Source organism: Mus caroli, unplaced genomic scaffold (genome assembly GCF_978045245.1).
Source record: "Mus caroli unplaced genomic scaffold, Mus_caroli_1 scaffold_6, whole genome shotgun sequence".
Taxonomy (NCBI): Eukaryota; Metazoa; Chordata; class Mammalia; order Rodentia; family Muridae; genus Mus; species Mus caroli.
Genome location: NW_028227261.1, coordinates 27,401,386 through 27,418,050, shown reverse-complemented (window position 1 = coordinate 27,418,050; position 16,665 = coordinate 27,401,386). Strand labels below are relative to the sequence as shown.

General features: G+C 48.2%; 1 protein-coding gene across 2 annotated transcripts in view; it reads right to left on the bottom strand.

The window, feature by feature from the left end:
• Nucleotides 1-748: 748 nt before the first annotated feature.
• Serinc2 (serine incorporator 2) overlaps nt 749-16,665 on the bottom strand; it is a 36,389-nt gene continuing 20,472 nt past the window's right edge. The window contains exons 9-11 of one of the 2 annotated variants that reach the window (XM_085838918.1): nt 16,117-16,326; nt 2,647-2,842; nt 749-925 (exon numbers count right to left, since the gene is read on the bottom strand). In XM_085838918.1, the coding sequence (XP_085695044.1) occupies nt 785-925; nt 2,647-2,842; nt 16,117-16,326 (547 nt within the window). In that variant the 3' untranslated portion in view covers nt 749-784. Of the gene's footprint in view, nt 926-2,646; nt 2,843-14,147; nt 14,684-16,116; nt 16,327-16,665 lie in introns of those variants that run through there. The other variant, XM_021160306.2, reaches the window with a different exon arrangement.

The window sequence follows — 16,665 nt, the reverse complement described above, 5'->3', positions numbered from 1 at the left end:
CGACCAGAGCGAGCAGCATTGACCAGAGCGAGCAGAGCCTAAATTCAATTTCCAACAACCACATGAAGGCTCACAACCATCTGCACAGCTACAGTGTACTCATATATGTAAAATAAATTAATAAATCTTTGAAACAAAGGTTTTACTTATTTTTCTTTTATGTGTGTGTGGTTTTGCCTACACTAGTTATTACTAGTTATTACTTTAAAATTATGATCAAACATTTGGAGCAGACTGACTTTCTCACATTTGGTGAAAAATCAGGAGACACGAGAGAATTAGAGCTGGACCTCACATACCAAGTCTCCCTGCAGTGTTTGACACAGCGCCTGTAATCCCAGGGAATCTGATGCTGACACTCGCTTCTGGCCTCGGAGGGCACCAGGTAGTCAGTTAGCGCACAGACATGCCTGCAAGCAAGACACTCATATGTACAAAAGAATAAAGATAAGTTAAAAACAAATAAAAGTAGAGAGAGATCAAAGAGAGACACCTGGGGTGGACCCCTGCTTCTCACACTCCTGCACACGTATACACATGTGCACAGGTATGTGCATCCATATACACACTCCCACAGTAACAAGTACATTGACACACACATCACATACAAACACACACACTTAGTGACAGCTGTGCAGAGCTGTGTTTTTACAGCTGTCAGCAGACAGACTTTTCTCCATCCAAGTCAAGCATGCTTTGGCTTGATGTCCCCAGTTCCCACAGGCCTGTCCTCTTCCTTCTCATGTGTGGAGGTGATGATGTAACTCATCCAGCGTCAAGGTGGCTACCACAGTCCAGGGTCACGGCTCAGGGTTCCCTTGACAGACAGGCGGACAGTCAGACAGCAGAACGGGGGCCCTCTCAGGGTGGTGCCTGTGACTTTCATTGTGCTGTGACTCAGTTTCTTGGATGACTCCACAGGAGGCTGGAGAAAGATGTCACAGAATCATCCCACACCCACTTCTGATTGAAGGTGGGGCAGAACCAACCCTCCCTACCCTACTCAAGGCAGGCCCTGTGCCCTGAACTCTCTGACTGCTCTTGCCTGTTGCAAAGCTCCCCTGGAACTTTAATTTTTTATATCCCTATTTTAAATAATGATCCTTTACCTCCCTTTAGCCCACCACCCACCCGAGGGAGTGGGAAAGAAAGAATATAGGGGAAGTGGAGCTGTTTAGAAAGGTTCTTTGGAGTAACTCCAGTCTGAGTTGTCTGGAAATCGGCAGTTCAGTTCACAGGTTAGCAGACAGCAGCAGCTCAATCCACTTGAAAACACTTCAGGGATACACCAGCAATCCAGTTCGGTAGAGTCAGGTTAGCACTCCCCTCCCCCATCCACTTTTCAGATTAGCAAACTGAAGTTAAAAGGGCCCAAAGAGTGACTCTAGGCTCCTGGAACCCAAGCAGGACCTGATCTTCCACATGGCTGGTTGTAAAATGTGGACCAAAAGCAACGGCTTTCAAGGAGTGACTATGAAGGTAGGATGAGTAGGAACCTATGAATCCCCAGGACTGGTGTTGGCACATCATAACCCCCTGCATCATCTTAGCTCAGAACAACAGTGTGGGCTAAGCTGGGGGGTGGAGGGAGGGCAGGGGTGGAGGATGGGCTTTGGAGACAGAGCAGGTGCTTGTGTACTGTACCGTTAGTCCCCAGATGGTGGCGAGATTTCAAGAGACTATAACTCCAGTCATGTCAGAGGTTGGGACCTAACTAGTCTGGGCAACATGAAACCCTGTCTCAAATACCCTTACACACACACACACACACACACACACACACACACACACAGAGCAGAAAACAAATCCAGGCTTCTCTGCCATGTCCCCTGTAACTCACTGCAAGAATAAAGATGGATGCCTTATGTGTCAAGTGTTTACAAGCTCTTACAAGCTGCTCTGGGAAACAGTGTTGCAATGGTATTAGAGGTCTGATCCTCCCTCTGGGGAGATGGCAAGGTTTACAGCTTGCCTGCCCTAAGGTTTTTCTTTTAAAACTCAAATAAAACAGTCCTTGAGCTTTCTTCTGAAACCATTCTTTTGTTTCTTGGGGTTTTGCTTTGTTTTGTCATCGAGACAGGATTTAGTTCGGTTGGAACCCCTACTCACCCCTGCTCACCCCTGCTCATCCCTGCTCACCCTTGCTCACTCCTGCTCATCCCCTGCTCACCCCTGCTCATCCCCTGCCCACCCCTGCTCATCCCTGCTCATCCCCTGCTCAAACTAAGAAACCCCATTTGCTCTTTTGCCCCCAACTCTGCTCACAAGAAGAAAACTCCCGGCTGACATGCCATCTCTCCCTGTCTCTGAGGTTCCAGCTACTCACCCACAAGTGCCTGCCTCGGTGGCTCAGCTTTTTAAACGTATATGGGCATAATCCCAGCTCCTAGTTCATATGCCATCACCCTGTGCCATGTCCCAAACCCATGAAACCTCCCCGCCTTACCCAGGGTGCATGACTTTCATGAACTCCGCCTTGGAGAACACTGAACTTGCCCGAGAGCTGCCGCTCAGTAAACCTGCCTTTATACTTCTGACCAGGCTTCAGTTGGTTCACTTCGATGGTGGAGAAACCAATCAGATTTCTCTGTGTGACCCTGGCTGTCCTGGAACTTACTCTATAGACCAGACTAGCCTCGAACTCACAAAGATCCTCCTGTCTCTGCTGGGATTAAAGGCATGGGCCACCACCAACCGGCCTGTCGTTGTCGTCATTGTTGTTGTTGTTGTTGTCGTTGTTGTTGTTGTTGCTGTTGTTGTCTGAATCCATCCTTCAATGGCCCCCAGCTGACAGAAACTGTTAGCTGGAGCTTCTTTGGTCCAGAGTCTGAATTGGAGCAGGCTGCAGGTAGGACGGTTTAGATCAGTTGTTTTCAACTTGTAGGGTCGCATGTCTGATATCCTACATTTCAGACATTTTACATTACAATTCATAATAGTAGCAGAATTACACTTATGAAGTAGTAACAAAATAATTTTATGGTTGGGGGTCACCACAACATGAGGAACTGTATTAAAGGGTCACAGTGTTAGGAAGGTTGAGAACCACTGGCTTAGACAGATGTACTGGCTGGTTTTGTGTGTCAACTTGACACAGCTGGCGTTATCACAGAGAAAGGAGCCTCCCTTGAGGAAAGGCCTCCATGAGATCCAACTGGAAGGCATTTTCTCAATTAGTGATCAAGGGTGGGAGGGCCCATTTTGGGTGGTACCAGCCCTGGGCTGGTTGTCCTGGGTTCTATAAGAAAGCAAACTGAGCAAGCCAGGGGAGCAAGCTAGTAAGAAACATCCCTCCATGGCCTGTGCATCAGCTCCTGCTTCCTGACCTGCCTGAGTTCCATCCTTTGGTGATGAACAGCAACATGGAGATGTAAGCTGAATAAATCCCTTCCTTCCCAACTTGCTTCTTGGTCATGATGTTTGTGCAGAAATAGAAACCCTGACTAAGACAGCAGACAAGTCAGGATAGATCGAATGAGAGCCAGAATTTGAAGCTGAGTTTGTCTAACTTTGGAACGTATCCTGGTCAGGAGCAGATGAATCAGTACAGTCTGGACTTCAGTGATGGGCCCTGGATCAGTTCCCTGACCCTTCAGCGGTGTAATCTTGGGCCTCCAGACACTTGCTCATCTCTGAATAGAGATAAAAGGAAGGTCTTTGGGGCTGGCGGCATGGCTCAGCATTCCAGAGCACACACTGCTCTAGCAGAGGACCCAAGTTTGGATGGCAGTCCCCACACTGAACAGTTCACAACTACCTGTAACTTCAACTTCAGGAGATCTGATACTTCCCTTTGGCCTTTGATGGCACCCACAAACACATAAAAACGAAATAAAATAAATCTTAAAAGGACCTGTGTTGGGCTGGTGAGATGGCTCAGTGGGTAAGAGCACCCGACTGCTCTTCCAAAGGTCCGGAGTTCAAATCCCAGCAACCACATGGTGGCTCATAACCATCTGTAACGAGATCTGGCTCCCTCTTCTGGAGTGTCTGAAGACAGCTACAGTGTACTTACATATAATCAATAAATAAATCTTTAAAAAAAAAAAAAAAAAAAAAGGACCTGTGTTGGCTAGTCATCCCAGAGGAGGAACCTCAGTCAAGAAAATACCTCCATGCTGGGGAGTGGTGGCGCACACCTTTGATCTCAGCACTTGAGAGGCAGAGGCAGGCGGATTTCTGAGTTCGAGGCCAGCCTGGTCTACAGAGTGAGTTCCAGGACAGCCAGGGCTACACAGAGAAACCCTGTCTTGAAAAACCAAAAAAAAAAACAAAAAAAAAAAAAAACAAAAAAAAAAAACCCACAAACAAAACAAAACAAAACAAAGAAAAAGAAAAGAGGGCTGGTGAGATGGCTCAGTGGGTAAGAGCACCAGACTGCTCTTCTGAAGGTCCGAGGTTCAAATCCCAGCAACCACATGGTGGCTCACAACCATCCGTAACGAGATCTGGCGCCCTCTTCTGGAGTGTCTGAAGACAGCTGCAGTGTACTTACATATAATAAAAAAAAAAAAAAGAAAAAGAAAAGAAAATACCTCCATAAGAGTGGGTTGAGGGTCCTGAGTGCTATAGGAGAGCAAGCTGAGCAAGCCATGAGGTCTAAGCCATAAGATACAAGCCACGAGGTACAAGCCATGAGGTGTAAGCCATGAGGTACAAGCCATGGGGTACAAGCCATGAGATGCAAGCCATGAGGTGCAAGCCATGAGGTGCAAGCCAGTAAGTAGCACAGCTTTATGGGCTCTGTATCACTTCCTGCCTCCAGGTTTCCCACAGTGATGGACCGACTGGATTGTTACCATAACGTGTATATTAAAACCAACCCCTCTCTCCCCAAGTTGCTTTGGTCACAGTGCTTTATCACAATAGAAACCCTAAGTACACACAGATCTAAAGCCAGTTCATCATTCTTTGCTAAGGAGTAGTAACACTTATTTAACTGTACCCATTCCTTCACAGATAGATAGGCTTGAAATTTGCTTCCAGCTTTGTTACGAACATTGCTACCCAACAGTATCTTTGATATTTCCAACCTGCCTGCATCCTCCCATGCTTGTGTGTGTGTGTGTGTGTGTGTGTGTGTGTGTGTGTGTGCCTGCATCCTGCCATGTCTGTGTGTGTACCTGCATCCTTCCATGCCTATGTGTGTATACCTGCATCCTTCCATGCCTCTGTGTGTGTATGCCTGCATCCTGCCATGCCTGTGTGTATACCTGCATCTATATGTTGTGGAAATGTTAAATATGAACGGCAAGTTCCCGCACTACACCCAGCTACTCTCAATCCCGGCAGTCTCACCCTTGAGTTCTTATCTCGTGGAGACTCTCTGAGTCAGAGCTCTACAACCTCTCCACCCAGCTTGCTAAATTCCCACTGGCAGTTGCTACCACGACAGCCCCATACTTCAAAACCCCCACGGCCTTTGTGGTGCACATCTGGCAACACTGCACTGTGCCGACATACCTTTCTCTCTTGAACCCAGTCGAACTGCTGCGTGAAGGAAAACACCACACAAGGTTAGCTCAGAAACAATGGTAACTCAATCGCTGGGTGCAACAACTAGAATCCTAACCTTTTAAGCCATATTAAATCTAAATCTTCCAGTGGCAAATCCCGGTAGATTCACCATATAAGCCAGGAGACACCAGGAGCTACATCTTTCCCTCTGACTATCCTGGTCCAAAAAGACCCTAACTCTCTCCTGCTTCTTCTCTTCTTCTGTCCCGCCTACTCGCCCAGTGATTGGTCTCTTTACTCATTTGGGGAAAGGTTCACAAGAAGTCACTTGAGTATGTGACTCATTTCTTGTTCCAGACAACCCCTCCTGGGAAATCGGAATTAACATCAAAATACAGGCATCACCGGGGCCATCCACAGCATCTGCTCATAACTGTGTGTGTACCTGCATCCTTCATGCCTGTGTACCTGCATCCTTCATGCCTGTGTGTGTACTTGCATCTGTCCATGCTTCTCTCTCTCTCTCTCTCTCTCCCTCTGTGTGTGTGTGTACTTGCATCCTGCCATGCCTGTGTGTACCTGCATCCTCCATGCCTGTGTGTGTACTTGCATCTGTCTATGCCCCCCTGTGTGTGTATGTGTGTGTGTGTGTGTGTGTGTGTGTGTGTGTGTGTGTGTATACCTGCATCCTCCATGCCTGTGTGTGTACCTGAATCTGTCCATCCTTGTGTTTGTACCTCTGTGCACCCTTGTCTTTGGCACCTCCACTCTTTCGTACTTACATTTCATTCTGTAATACAGATTACAGAATTTTCTAGGTGAAAGTACATGGGTAGCTTTCATTTAATCAATAATATTGCTTTGGATAGAATGAGTTCGTGTCCAGTCTGTACAACTTGGAGTCTCAAATTAAAACATAAAAGTAAAAACAGTAGCTCAGTGTGTGTCTCAGTAGTACAGCACTATTTGCCTGTGATGCCAGAGGCAAGTAGGTTCATTCTCTAATGCAGGAAACAAATTGCTTTGACAATTGTAGTGACCCAAGTACCCAGTACAAGCAATGGGCACAATCCCTTCCTCTGCTCCCCACCTGACTGTCTCAGCCCAAGTCTCTCCCTGTCACTGCTCAACTGTCAGAGTTTCTTTTGCTCCACCTGGATAGAAACTGTGGCTAGATATAAGGTCTACAGATGCTGCTTCCGGTCGGCTTCCCCTCCGGGAGGGGGGAAAGACAGGCATGAGCAACGGCAAAGAGCGCCCTCTAGTGTTAGACTTGCTATGCAGGCTTCTGAATCAGGCCCTTTGGCCCTTCCCAGCAGCCAGGGTAAACAGTTCTCAGCCTGGATCGCTGGATCAGTGAGTGGTTCCCAGAGCCTACCAGCACAGTCAGGCAGGTTCAGGTCTGTGGGTGCGGCTAGTGGGAGATCCTGAGTCCTCCACAGTTACAACTTCAGCTGACAAGTGGCTGTACCATGTCCTCCTGTTATTTCAGCATTTGTACAGAAATTGGCGGCATTGTGCTAAGAAGCCAGGACCTTGGGCTCAGCAACCAGATGCCAGCCCCAAGCAGTGTCACTGGAACCCCAACACCAGGGATTGGAAGTTAGGCAAGAGGTGTCAGAATGGCTTCCAAGGTCACCAGGATGTCTATATCTATGAAGCTGCTGCCTTGGCTCTCTTCAGCAGACAGACTGTCACTGCTTCCGCTATCAAGCCGCTGGGACACTGCTGCTATTATAACAATGATGTCTGCAGCCTCTGCAGCCTCTGCCTTCATGTCACCAGCAGGCCTGTAATACTGAAAGCAGGCAATCCCAGAGTTTACTGCTCCAGTGTTAGAAGACCAGGAAAGCGGCTCCTCGCCAGGTAAGCCAGTGAGCCAATCGTTCTGAACCAATCACAGGACTTGTTTAGGCCAATCACAGGCTTTAAAGTCTGTGCTTGTGGACAGTCATGACCTGGCCTCTTATGCAGTCCCTCCACCAGGGGAAGTGCTCCTCCTCTGGCCAAGATGGAAGGGGTTGCAGGGTTATCTAGCACACCACTACCACCACTTCCTCCTCCTCTTCTTCCACCATCTCTTCTTCCTCCTCCTCTTCTTCCTCTTCCTCCTTCTCTCTTCCTCTTCCTCCTCTTCTCCCCTCCTCCTTTTCCTTTCTCCTCCTCTTCCTTCACCATCTCTATTTCCTCCTCCTCCTCTTCTTCTTCCTCCTCTTCCTCCCTCCTCCTCCTACAGAGTCTCATGTAGCCCAAACTTGCTGTTTGGCTAAGGATGACCTTGTACTTCTAATCCTCACATCTCTACCTGCCAAGTGCTGGGGTTACAGATATGCATGACCATGCCCAGTTTCATTCAGTGCTGAGAATGAAACCCAGGAGTCCAGGCATGCTGGGTCTACACTCTGCCAAATGAGCTGCATTCCCAGTCCTAAAGTGAGTGTTTAATTTTTTTTTTACATTGAAAATTTTTATCTTATATGTATGAGTGTTCTATCTGCATATGTGCCTGTGTACATGTGTGCCTGGTGCCCTTGGAAATCAGCAGAGGGAGGGGGATCCCCTGAGACTGGAGTAACAAATGGTTGTGGGCTCCCATGTGAGTGCTGGGAATCTGGAAGAGCAACCAGTGCTCTTAACTACTGAGTCATCTCTCCAGTCCAAAGCAAATCTTAAACTGAGGTAGTGACTTCATAAAGAATCCCATAACTGAATAGAGAAGTCACCAAAAAATTGGCAACGGTAAAAGGTTTCTGATTGGGCATTAATCAAAACTTAATTCAAATTCAAATGTGTAATGAATTTGAGGTGTCTCTGGCATAGTTCACCTGTGTTGTGAGACTCTGATGCAGCCTTGGGTGTGAACACATGACATACCAGCACACGCCAGCACATGCCATCACATGCTATCAGGCCACACAACTTCAGTGCTGCCTGAAAACTTCAGCTCAGACTCGAAACTGCTGTACATGATGATCTGCAGCATCTTTACCGTACACACAAAATCCCTGCTCTTAGAGAAACAGCCCTGGCCACCCTTCCTCCACTTACACCACTTTATACTACATTTTGATGCAAAGCGGTGCTCTCCACATTGACAGTTATAAAAGCCAAATGTGAATTGACTCTGAAAAATGTTGAAAGTGCTCTGTGTCTTGTAGCATTGAAAATTTAGCCAAGATTTAATTCTTTATATAAAAATAAACACATCCATTACATTGACATAAAAATATGTTTTCATTTTCATAATTGGAAAAAGTATATGTATGCAAAGAACTTTTAAAAAATAATGGTTATGAGCCTGGAGAGATGGCTCAGAGGTTAAGAGCATGACTGCTCTTCCAGAGTTCAATTCCCAGCAACCACATGGTGGCTCACAACCATCTGTAATGGGATCTGATGCCCTCTTCTGGTATGTCCGAAGACAGCAACAGTATATATATATATATATATATATATATATATATATATATATATATATATATATATATATATAAAATCTTTTTTAAATGGTTATATAAATGTTTGATATATATATAACTATATATTTACAACTGAAGACAAGTAAAATTTCTTCTGTAAAAGGATGGCAAATGGGGGCTGGCGAGATAGCTCCACGGTTAAGAGCACTGAATGCTCTTCTGAAGGTCCTGAGTTCAAATCCCAGCAACCATATGGTGGCTCACAACCACCTGTAATGAGACCTGACGCCCTCTTCTGGTGTGTCGGAAGACAGCTACAGTGTACTCAGATATAGTAACAAATAAATCTTTGGACCTGAGCGAGAGGACTTGACCGGAGTGAGCGGGGTTTACTGGAACGAGCAGAGGTCCTAAAATTCAGTTCCCAACAACCACATGAAGGCTCACAACCATTTGTGCAGCTACAGTGTAACCATATACATAAAATAAATAAATAAATCTTTAAAAAACAAAAAAAGGTGGCAAATGGGACAACTATGGGATCTTTTTACCTACACTTATACATCAAGCCTTGTTAGAGCAAAAAAATCCACTACAAAATGTTCCGAGCAGCCCTGGCTAGGACTGTGCTCTCGGGAGCCAAGGCACTCAGCTGCCTTTTGTATAGTTGTCTCAGGGTGTCTGTGGAGTGTTCCAGAAGGCTGGTGCTGGCATAAGGGCAGTCAGGCCTGGCTGTTTGCTCTAAGCAGCCAAGACAACAGGATTCAATAGCTGCTAATTGGGGAGTCAAGTTGCCCAGTCCTAGCAGTCCTAGTGTCTTTGCTGATTTAGAGGGCATTGGATTTCAGAAGGGGTGTGCCCAACAAAACCTGCCATTAACACTAACCATGATTTTTTTAAAAAAACTTAAGATTTTTTTTTTTTTTATTTTAGCTGGATATGATGATGTACACCTTTAATCCCAGCACCGGAGAAGCAGAAGCAGAAAGATCATTGTGAGTTTGAGGCCAGTCTGATCTATAGAGTGAGTTTCAGAACTGAGAGAAACATGGTCTCAAAGTTGGACCCCTCAAAACAGAACTCTGACTCAACAGAGCCCTCCACTCTGCTCCCTCCACAGCTTCCCTGTTCCAGAATCAAACAGTGCTCATTTAACTAACGCCACTTGTTCTGAGTACTTCTCTTTCTCAGGCTCTGTTCTAGGCCCCCAGGGAACCACGATGACGAGTGAGCATAGGTTCTCGATTGTATTGGCCTTAGGGAGAATTAGACCGCACAGTGACTGTCACACAAATGGATTCAAGGGTTACAAAAAAAAAAAAAAATGAAACACAGTAGTAGGGGAAATGGGTGCTGGTTAGAGTCTGAAAATGAATTATACCTAATATAAAGGTAAGCCGTGAATTAATCTGGTGGCTGTACTGATTTACCTTGTGGTAATCCCCAATAACTTTACAGAGAAACCAAGATGTATTTAAGACTGCACCTCAATAGCTGAGCAGTTAAATGAATGATGTATCTTAAACCGCTATGTTAATCTGGCTAACTCCCAGCCACATCCCATGATGCTTGTGTATTGATCTGGCTCTCCAGACCCCTTCTTCATCGCTCCAATTCCTCCATCCTGCCTATGATCTGACTCTCTTCTCCTTCTCTCTTCTGCCCAACCACTGGGTTATCAGCATTTATTGACAAGGCAGAGAATAAAAGGTAAGAACTGTTTACACACACTTGAGCCAGGAGGTTCTTGGTATAAGCATTACAATGCTGTGTCCAGATTAAAACAAGATGGGGGGGGGGCAGAGAAGTCAGCATCTGAATAGCACGAGGGTAATCTCGCAGCACACAAAACATTATGCCTACAAGATGCTGGGTCAGTGCTTGCTGTTCTTATTACTAAAATTAGTGGCCAGTTAATTATATCAGTTAATATGGTTATTCCAATGAGAGTGGCCCCCAAAGGCACATATGCTTGAATTCTTAGTCCCCAGTTAGTGAATTGTTTGGGAAAGATCAGGAGGTGTAGCCATGTTAGAGAAGGTGTGTCTCTGGTAATGAGTTATGAGGTTTCAAAAGCTCATGCCAGGCCCAGGCTCAGTCCGGCTCTGTCTGCCTCTGTCTGTCTGTCTGTCTGCCTGTCTGTCTGTCTCTGTCTCTGTGTGTCTCTGTCTCTCTGTCTGTCTCTGTCTGTGTGTGTGTCTCTCTGTGTGTGTTTGTGTGTCTGTCTCTGTGTGTGTCTGTCTGTCTCTCTGTCTCTGTCTGTGTCTGTCTGTCTGTTTCTGTGTGTATGTGTCTGTCTGTCTGTCTGTCTGTCTATCTTCTCTTCAGCTGCTGCTCGAGGGTCAGAAAATAAAGCTCTCAGCTTCTGCTCCAGTGCCACACCTACCTGCCTCCTGCCGTGATCACCCCAAACTCCGGAACCTTCTAAACCTATACAAACCCTCAGCTAGATGCTTTCTTTTGTAAGCCTTGGTCATACTGTCTCTTCACAGCAGCAGAAGAGTAACTAAGACAGTTAGCCACCATGCATTCAGCTGCACTGCTGTCCCATTAGGCACAGAAATGGGACTCAGATATACTGGGGTTGGTTTTCCCCATCTAAGTGACATCCGGACCAGGCATAGCAGAGCTCCCACAGACATCAAGGACCCAAACTCTTCCATGTCTCCTAGGGCAGATTTCCATCCACGGGTTTGTTGTTCTAATCATCCCAAGAAGGTTGCTGTAGCTCCATACACTGCTTTGAGTTAAAAGGCAGAGCAATGCCTTATAACAGAAAGACAAACACAGTCAGCATTTCCTCCTATGTCCGATTAGCTCAGAGAGGCTGCAAAGTGGCCAGGCAGCAAAGGGAGAAGGGGCTGATACAGTTAAGGTTTCCACTGCTGTGAAGACACACCATGGCCAAGGCAACTCTTATAAAGAAAAACATTTAACTGGGGCTGGCTTACATTTTCAGAGGTTCAGTCCATTATCGGACAGCTAGGAGGGGGGGCCTCATTGCCCACCCCCACAGTGATACACTTCCTCCAACAAGGCCACACCCACCCCAACAAGGCCACACCTCCTGGGCTGAGCATATTCAAACTACCACATGGGCTGAGACTGTCTGCTGTGTAAGTACTGAGTGCAAAGCACTTTATGGCTTACAAGAAAGCTACTGTGGCCGCGGTCATGAAAAATCCAGGTGAGGTCCCGAGAGGGTAATAACACACAATGACACATCAATGCAGACAGAACTAGCCAAGCCCAGAGCACTCCAAGCACTGCCTGTTTCAGACGTCATCTACCAGCTTTGCATTCACCCTGCCCCCCAACCCCCTCGTCACTCTGCAACCTAAACTGCAGGTGGGGCTGAAGGACAGTGGCCTGGGGACAGGACGGTGTAGTTTCTCGGACAGCTCTTTTCTCAGTCCCAGTGCAGTAAGGAAGCACACCCTATCAGGGGCTTGCAGGCAAGAGCTTCTCTTCCCAAAGCGGGGAAGTGAGCAGAAAGGGATAGTGACAGGTCTACAAGGAAGAGAGGGTGTGGGTGGTGGGAAGGAAGAACAGAGGAGGCAGGAACAGATGGGAGGGTAGGTGGAAGTCAGGTCTCTGGGCAGCAGGAGAGGGGACAGCTAAACAGGTTCCCTGCCCTGGTGGGTGGTGACAACCCTACCTCTAGGCTAATGAGTGTGATATCAAGGAGACAAGGGGAAAGTCCTTCACCTACCTAGAACAGTGGCTCTTTGCTCTGCCCCTCCCCCATACCACCAGCAAGGCCCGGCCCAGCCCCTGGCACGTGGTGAGTGCATTGCTGACTGAATGATCTGAGACTGTAACAAGCTTACAACCACAGCCACTTTTTCTTTTTTTTTTTTTTTTTTTTTTTTTTGGGGGGGGGTGTTGAGGGAAGGTTTTTTTTTTTTTTCTTTTTGTTTTTGTTTTTGTTTTGGGTTTCTCTGTGTAACCCTGGCTGTCCTGGAACTCAGTTTATAAACCTACCTCTGCCTCCCTGACAAGTGGCGAGATTAAAGGTGTGCACCACCACATCTGGCAAATCAACCACCTCTATAAATGCACAGGCCACGAGGACACCCTGGGCATTTCTTTTCTCCTGAAGGAGAAACAAGGAAAGAATAGCAATGCATGGTGCTCTGACAACCTCACGCAGAGGATGGGGGGGGTGGGGAGGGGGGGCGGTGTTGGAGGGCCAGGGGGGCGGGGCAAGCACATCCTCCAGACCCATCCCTAGTGAGAACCTTCCTCAGCTTCACGAAGTCCAGCCTCCATGCGCCCCACCTCACCCAGGGAAATCTGTCTAAAATACAATGTGACTCTACCATGTAGTCATGGGGAACATCCCAGCATCAGCTCACAATTTTAGGCTTCTGCCAGCTCAGTACCCCAGTAGTTCCCCTCTGTCTAGTCTTCCCACATCCCCTGAGGGAGACTGTACCATCCCATCCACACCTATCTCCTTGATTTCCTCTGACCCCGCATGCTGTCTGCACCCCAGTTTGTACTTGCCCTTGAGCTCCTCTTCCTTGGCCTTGTGTACCTCAGCAAATGTCCTCTCAGCCCAACGCTTCCTGCTCTTTTTCAGGGTGTCTATTTGAATCCCTATACTCCCTGAAACCCTGGTGGTACCTAGGAGATGGTTGTGTCCTGGGCAAGACTGTAGAAGCACCCAAACAGACTTTCAAAGAACTACCTACAGGCCACACCCCCACAAGGCCACACCCACAAGTGGGCGGGAAGCCTGGTCTGCACTGGAGTGATAGGAGCCTGCCTGTGACCTTCACACCACTGAGCATCTCTGGCTGAGCCTGGTGTACAGGCCACACTCCTTGAGCCACTGCAGAAGTCACTGACCAACCAGGCAGCACCACATTCCTCTAATCATTGAAGAGCTAGGTGCCCTGGCCTTCTTAGAGGCAGGCAGGCTTGGTGGCTCCAGGGCACAAGTCCTTTCCCAGGTGTTTCAAGGCCTGGGAATGTCGCGGGTCTTCTCTGGACTCCCATGACATCAAGCCCAAGGACCACGGTAGCCCTTGCTTAGAGAAGTGAATGATGACATCCAGACTATGAATATAGGACAGAGGGGAGTAGAGCACCCGGACAGACACTGTAAACAAGGGTCCTGTCTAGCTCATCACCCCTGTCCTCTGTCCTGCTCACCATACTCTTCAACACCCTCATTCCAAGCACGCCCCAGCTCCCAGGTTGGCTAAGGAGGCACGAGGCCTCCTCACACCAGGGGTGAGGCACACAAGACATGGGAGGCACACACAGGTACTGGCATGTTTATTGAGTGAAGTCTTAAGAGACTCAGTAAGGCACGTGGTCTAGGAAGGGGGTGGGCTCTGGAGGCCTGGAGCACAGGCCTTAGTGTATAGGGTGGGTACCCCCCTGTCAGCTGAGAAGCTCTGGGCCACTCTCTACTCTCATGCCCTCTTCTGGAGACCCTGAGAACAGGGGTTAACTTCAGTCCCAAGGGTGGGTGTGCATGATCATGGGCAAAGGAAGGCAGGGCTTGGGTCAGAGCATCATGTCCCACAGACCCTGGAGGCACTGAGAATGGAGAATCCTGACTTGAGCAGGTCCTGGAAGGGAGCAGATAGCTGTGGTCAAGGGTGGGTTGGCCCTTGTTGAGCCCCAAGGCACCAGGTAGGCAGGCAGCAGGGCATTCTCAGCTGAAGTCTCTGTTGGGCAGGAGCAGGGGTGCCACTAGGGTCCACAGGTAGAGGAACAGCCCCGCCCAGCTGGCACAGATCTTCACCCACACTGAGGTCCAAGTGCTGATCATCTTCCGGGTCTCTCCAGGGCTGGAACACACCATCGGGCTCATGAGCCTGATCCCCAGTACTGTGACCTCAGTCTTGTTCCCTGACCTGATGAGCCAGCTGAGACATCAAAACTCAACCCTGGCTCTTACCGTGTCACTTCAATCCCTGTGCTTCACACTGGAGACACCTGACCTAGGACCCTGGACTCCAGGTCCAAACTTGACCTCAACTCCAGTCCTGACTATAGTTTGAGGCCTCCACTTGATCTCCTGACTCCTGGTCCCTCACTTTGTCACCATGAGCCAGGCATGGTGATGCACACCTTTAATCCCAGCACTTAGGAGGCAGAGGCAAGAAGATCGGGACTTCAAGATCATCCTTCGCTGCAGAATGAGTGTGAGGTCTACCTGAGCTATATGAGACCCTGAACAAAAACAAAACAAAAAAGTCCTAGGGTCAGCGGTCCAGGCCTGTAATCCCAGCCTCTCAGGCAGTAGGGCAGAAGGATCTCAAGTTCAAGGCTCACCTGGGCCACACAGAGAAACTCTGTCTTTAGGACTGTGTCACTCAGTTCTTTGGCTCCTCATCCCTGAGGAGTGATGAACTTAACACTGCTTGTCCCTGACTTTGGTTCTTAAGCCAATAACTCATCCTTGCCCCCGACCTTATTACCCTGACTTCAGCTCGTTGCCTCCCTACTGGTTTGATTGCCTCCGAACCTCAATGTTAACCAAATGACCTGTGTATATCGACAGACTATGACTCCCCAACAGTCCTGACAAGATGTGACTCTCAATGGTCCTAACCCCAACTCTAGACCTCTTGATTCTGACTTTTGTGTGTTTGTTGGAGACCAGGTTTCTCTGGATGTCCTAGAACTCACTCTGTAGACCAGGCTGGCCTCAAACTCATGGAGATCCCTCTATGCCTCCTGATGCTAGGATTAAAGATATGTGCCAACACTGCCTGATGACTCTTACTCTTAATTCTGTGACTTCGAGTCTGACTGCCCCATCCTAATCCTGTCCCTCCATGCTTCCCACACCAGACTCCCCTACAGTCCAGCCCTGATTTGCAAACATGGTCTCCCTGCTCATCCCAGCCTCACCTCCTAACTGCCCCTTCTGGTCTCTAAGCAAACATATCAGAAGCTGGGCTAAGAAGGCACAGCAGGGAAACTAAGGCAGAGAGCAAGGGTTGGGTTATGGGGATCTAAGGCAGACCCTACCACCTATGTTCCCAAGCTCTGAGCAGAGACCAGAACACCCATGAGTAGCTGGGGGAAACGGGGCTGGAGAGATGGCTCAGTGGTTAAGAACACTGACTGCTCTTCCAAAGGTCCTGAGTTCAATTCTCAGAAACCACATGGTGGCTCACAACCATCTGTAATGGGATCTGATGCCCTCTTCTGATGTGTCTGAAGACAATTACATCAGCCAGGTCCTGCCACCCACCAGGCTGCAGAGGCATACCTGTACCAGTTGGTAAGTGTCATCATGACATGCAGGGAGGCCAGCACCAGGCAAAAGTGGAAGAAGGAGTAGCTATAGGTGACACCATCCTGCTCATTGTCATAGGCTCTGCCGTCACTGACGGCCACCTGCTGCTGCTGCACCATCTCTGCCGGACACTCCTCTGTCTGCATCAGGCTGTTCACCTGACGGTGGTCAGAGGATCGCAGGCTGTGGGAGAGGAAGGCAGGCTGTTAGGGCCACTAACAGAGGTGGGCAGACACAGCACAGCAGGGTGTGTCTGGAAACTGTCACAGTACTGGGTGATCTTGGCTCCTTGGAGGCCCAGGGATCAACAAACTGCTCAGACCCTCAGCTCTACTCCGACTCCTTATACCCCTGAGTAAAATACACCCTCTGTGAACCCTGGATTCACTCAGCATGTCTCATGAATGCCCTGTACAGGGTATAAACTATTTCATACCATTCCCAGAACAGGTGCTGGGTACTGAGTACAGAGTACTGAGTACCAAGTAATGAAAAGGACCAAACGGGGCTGGAGAGATGGCT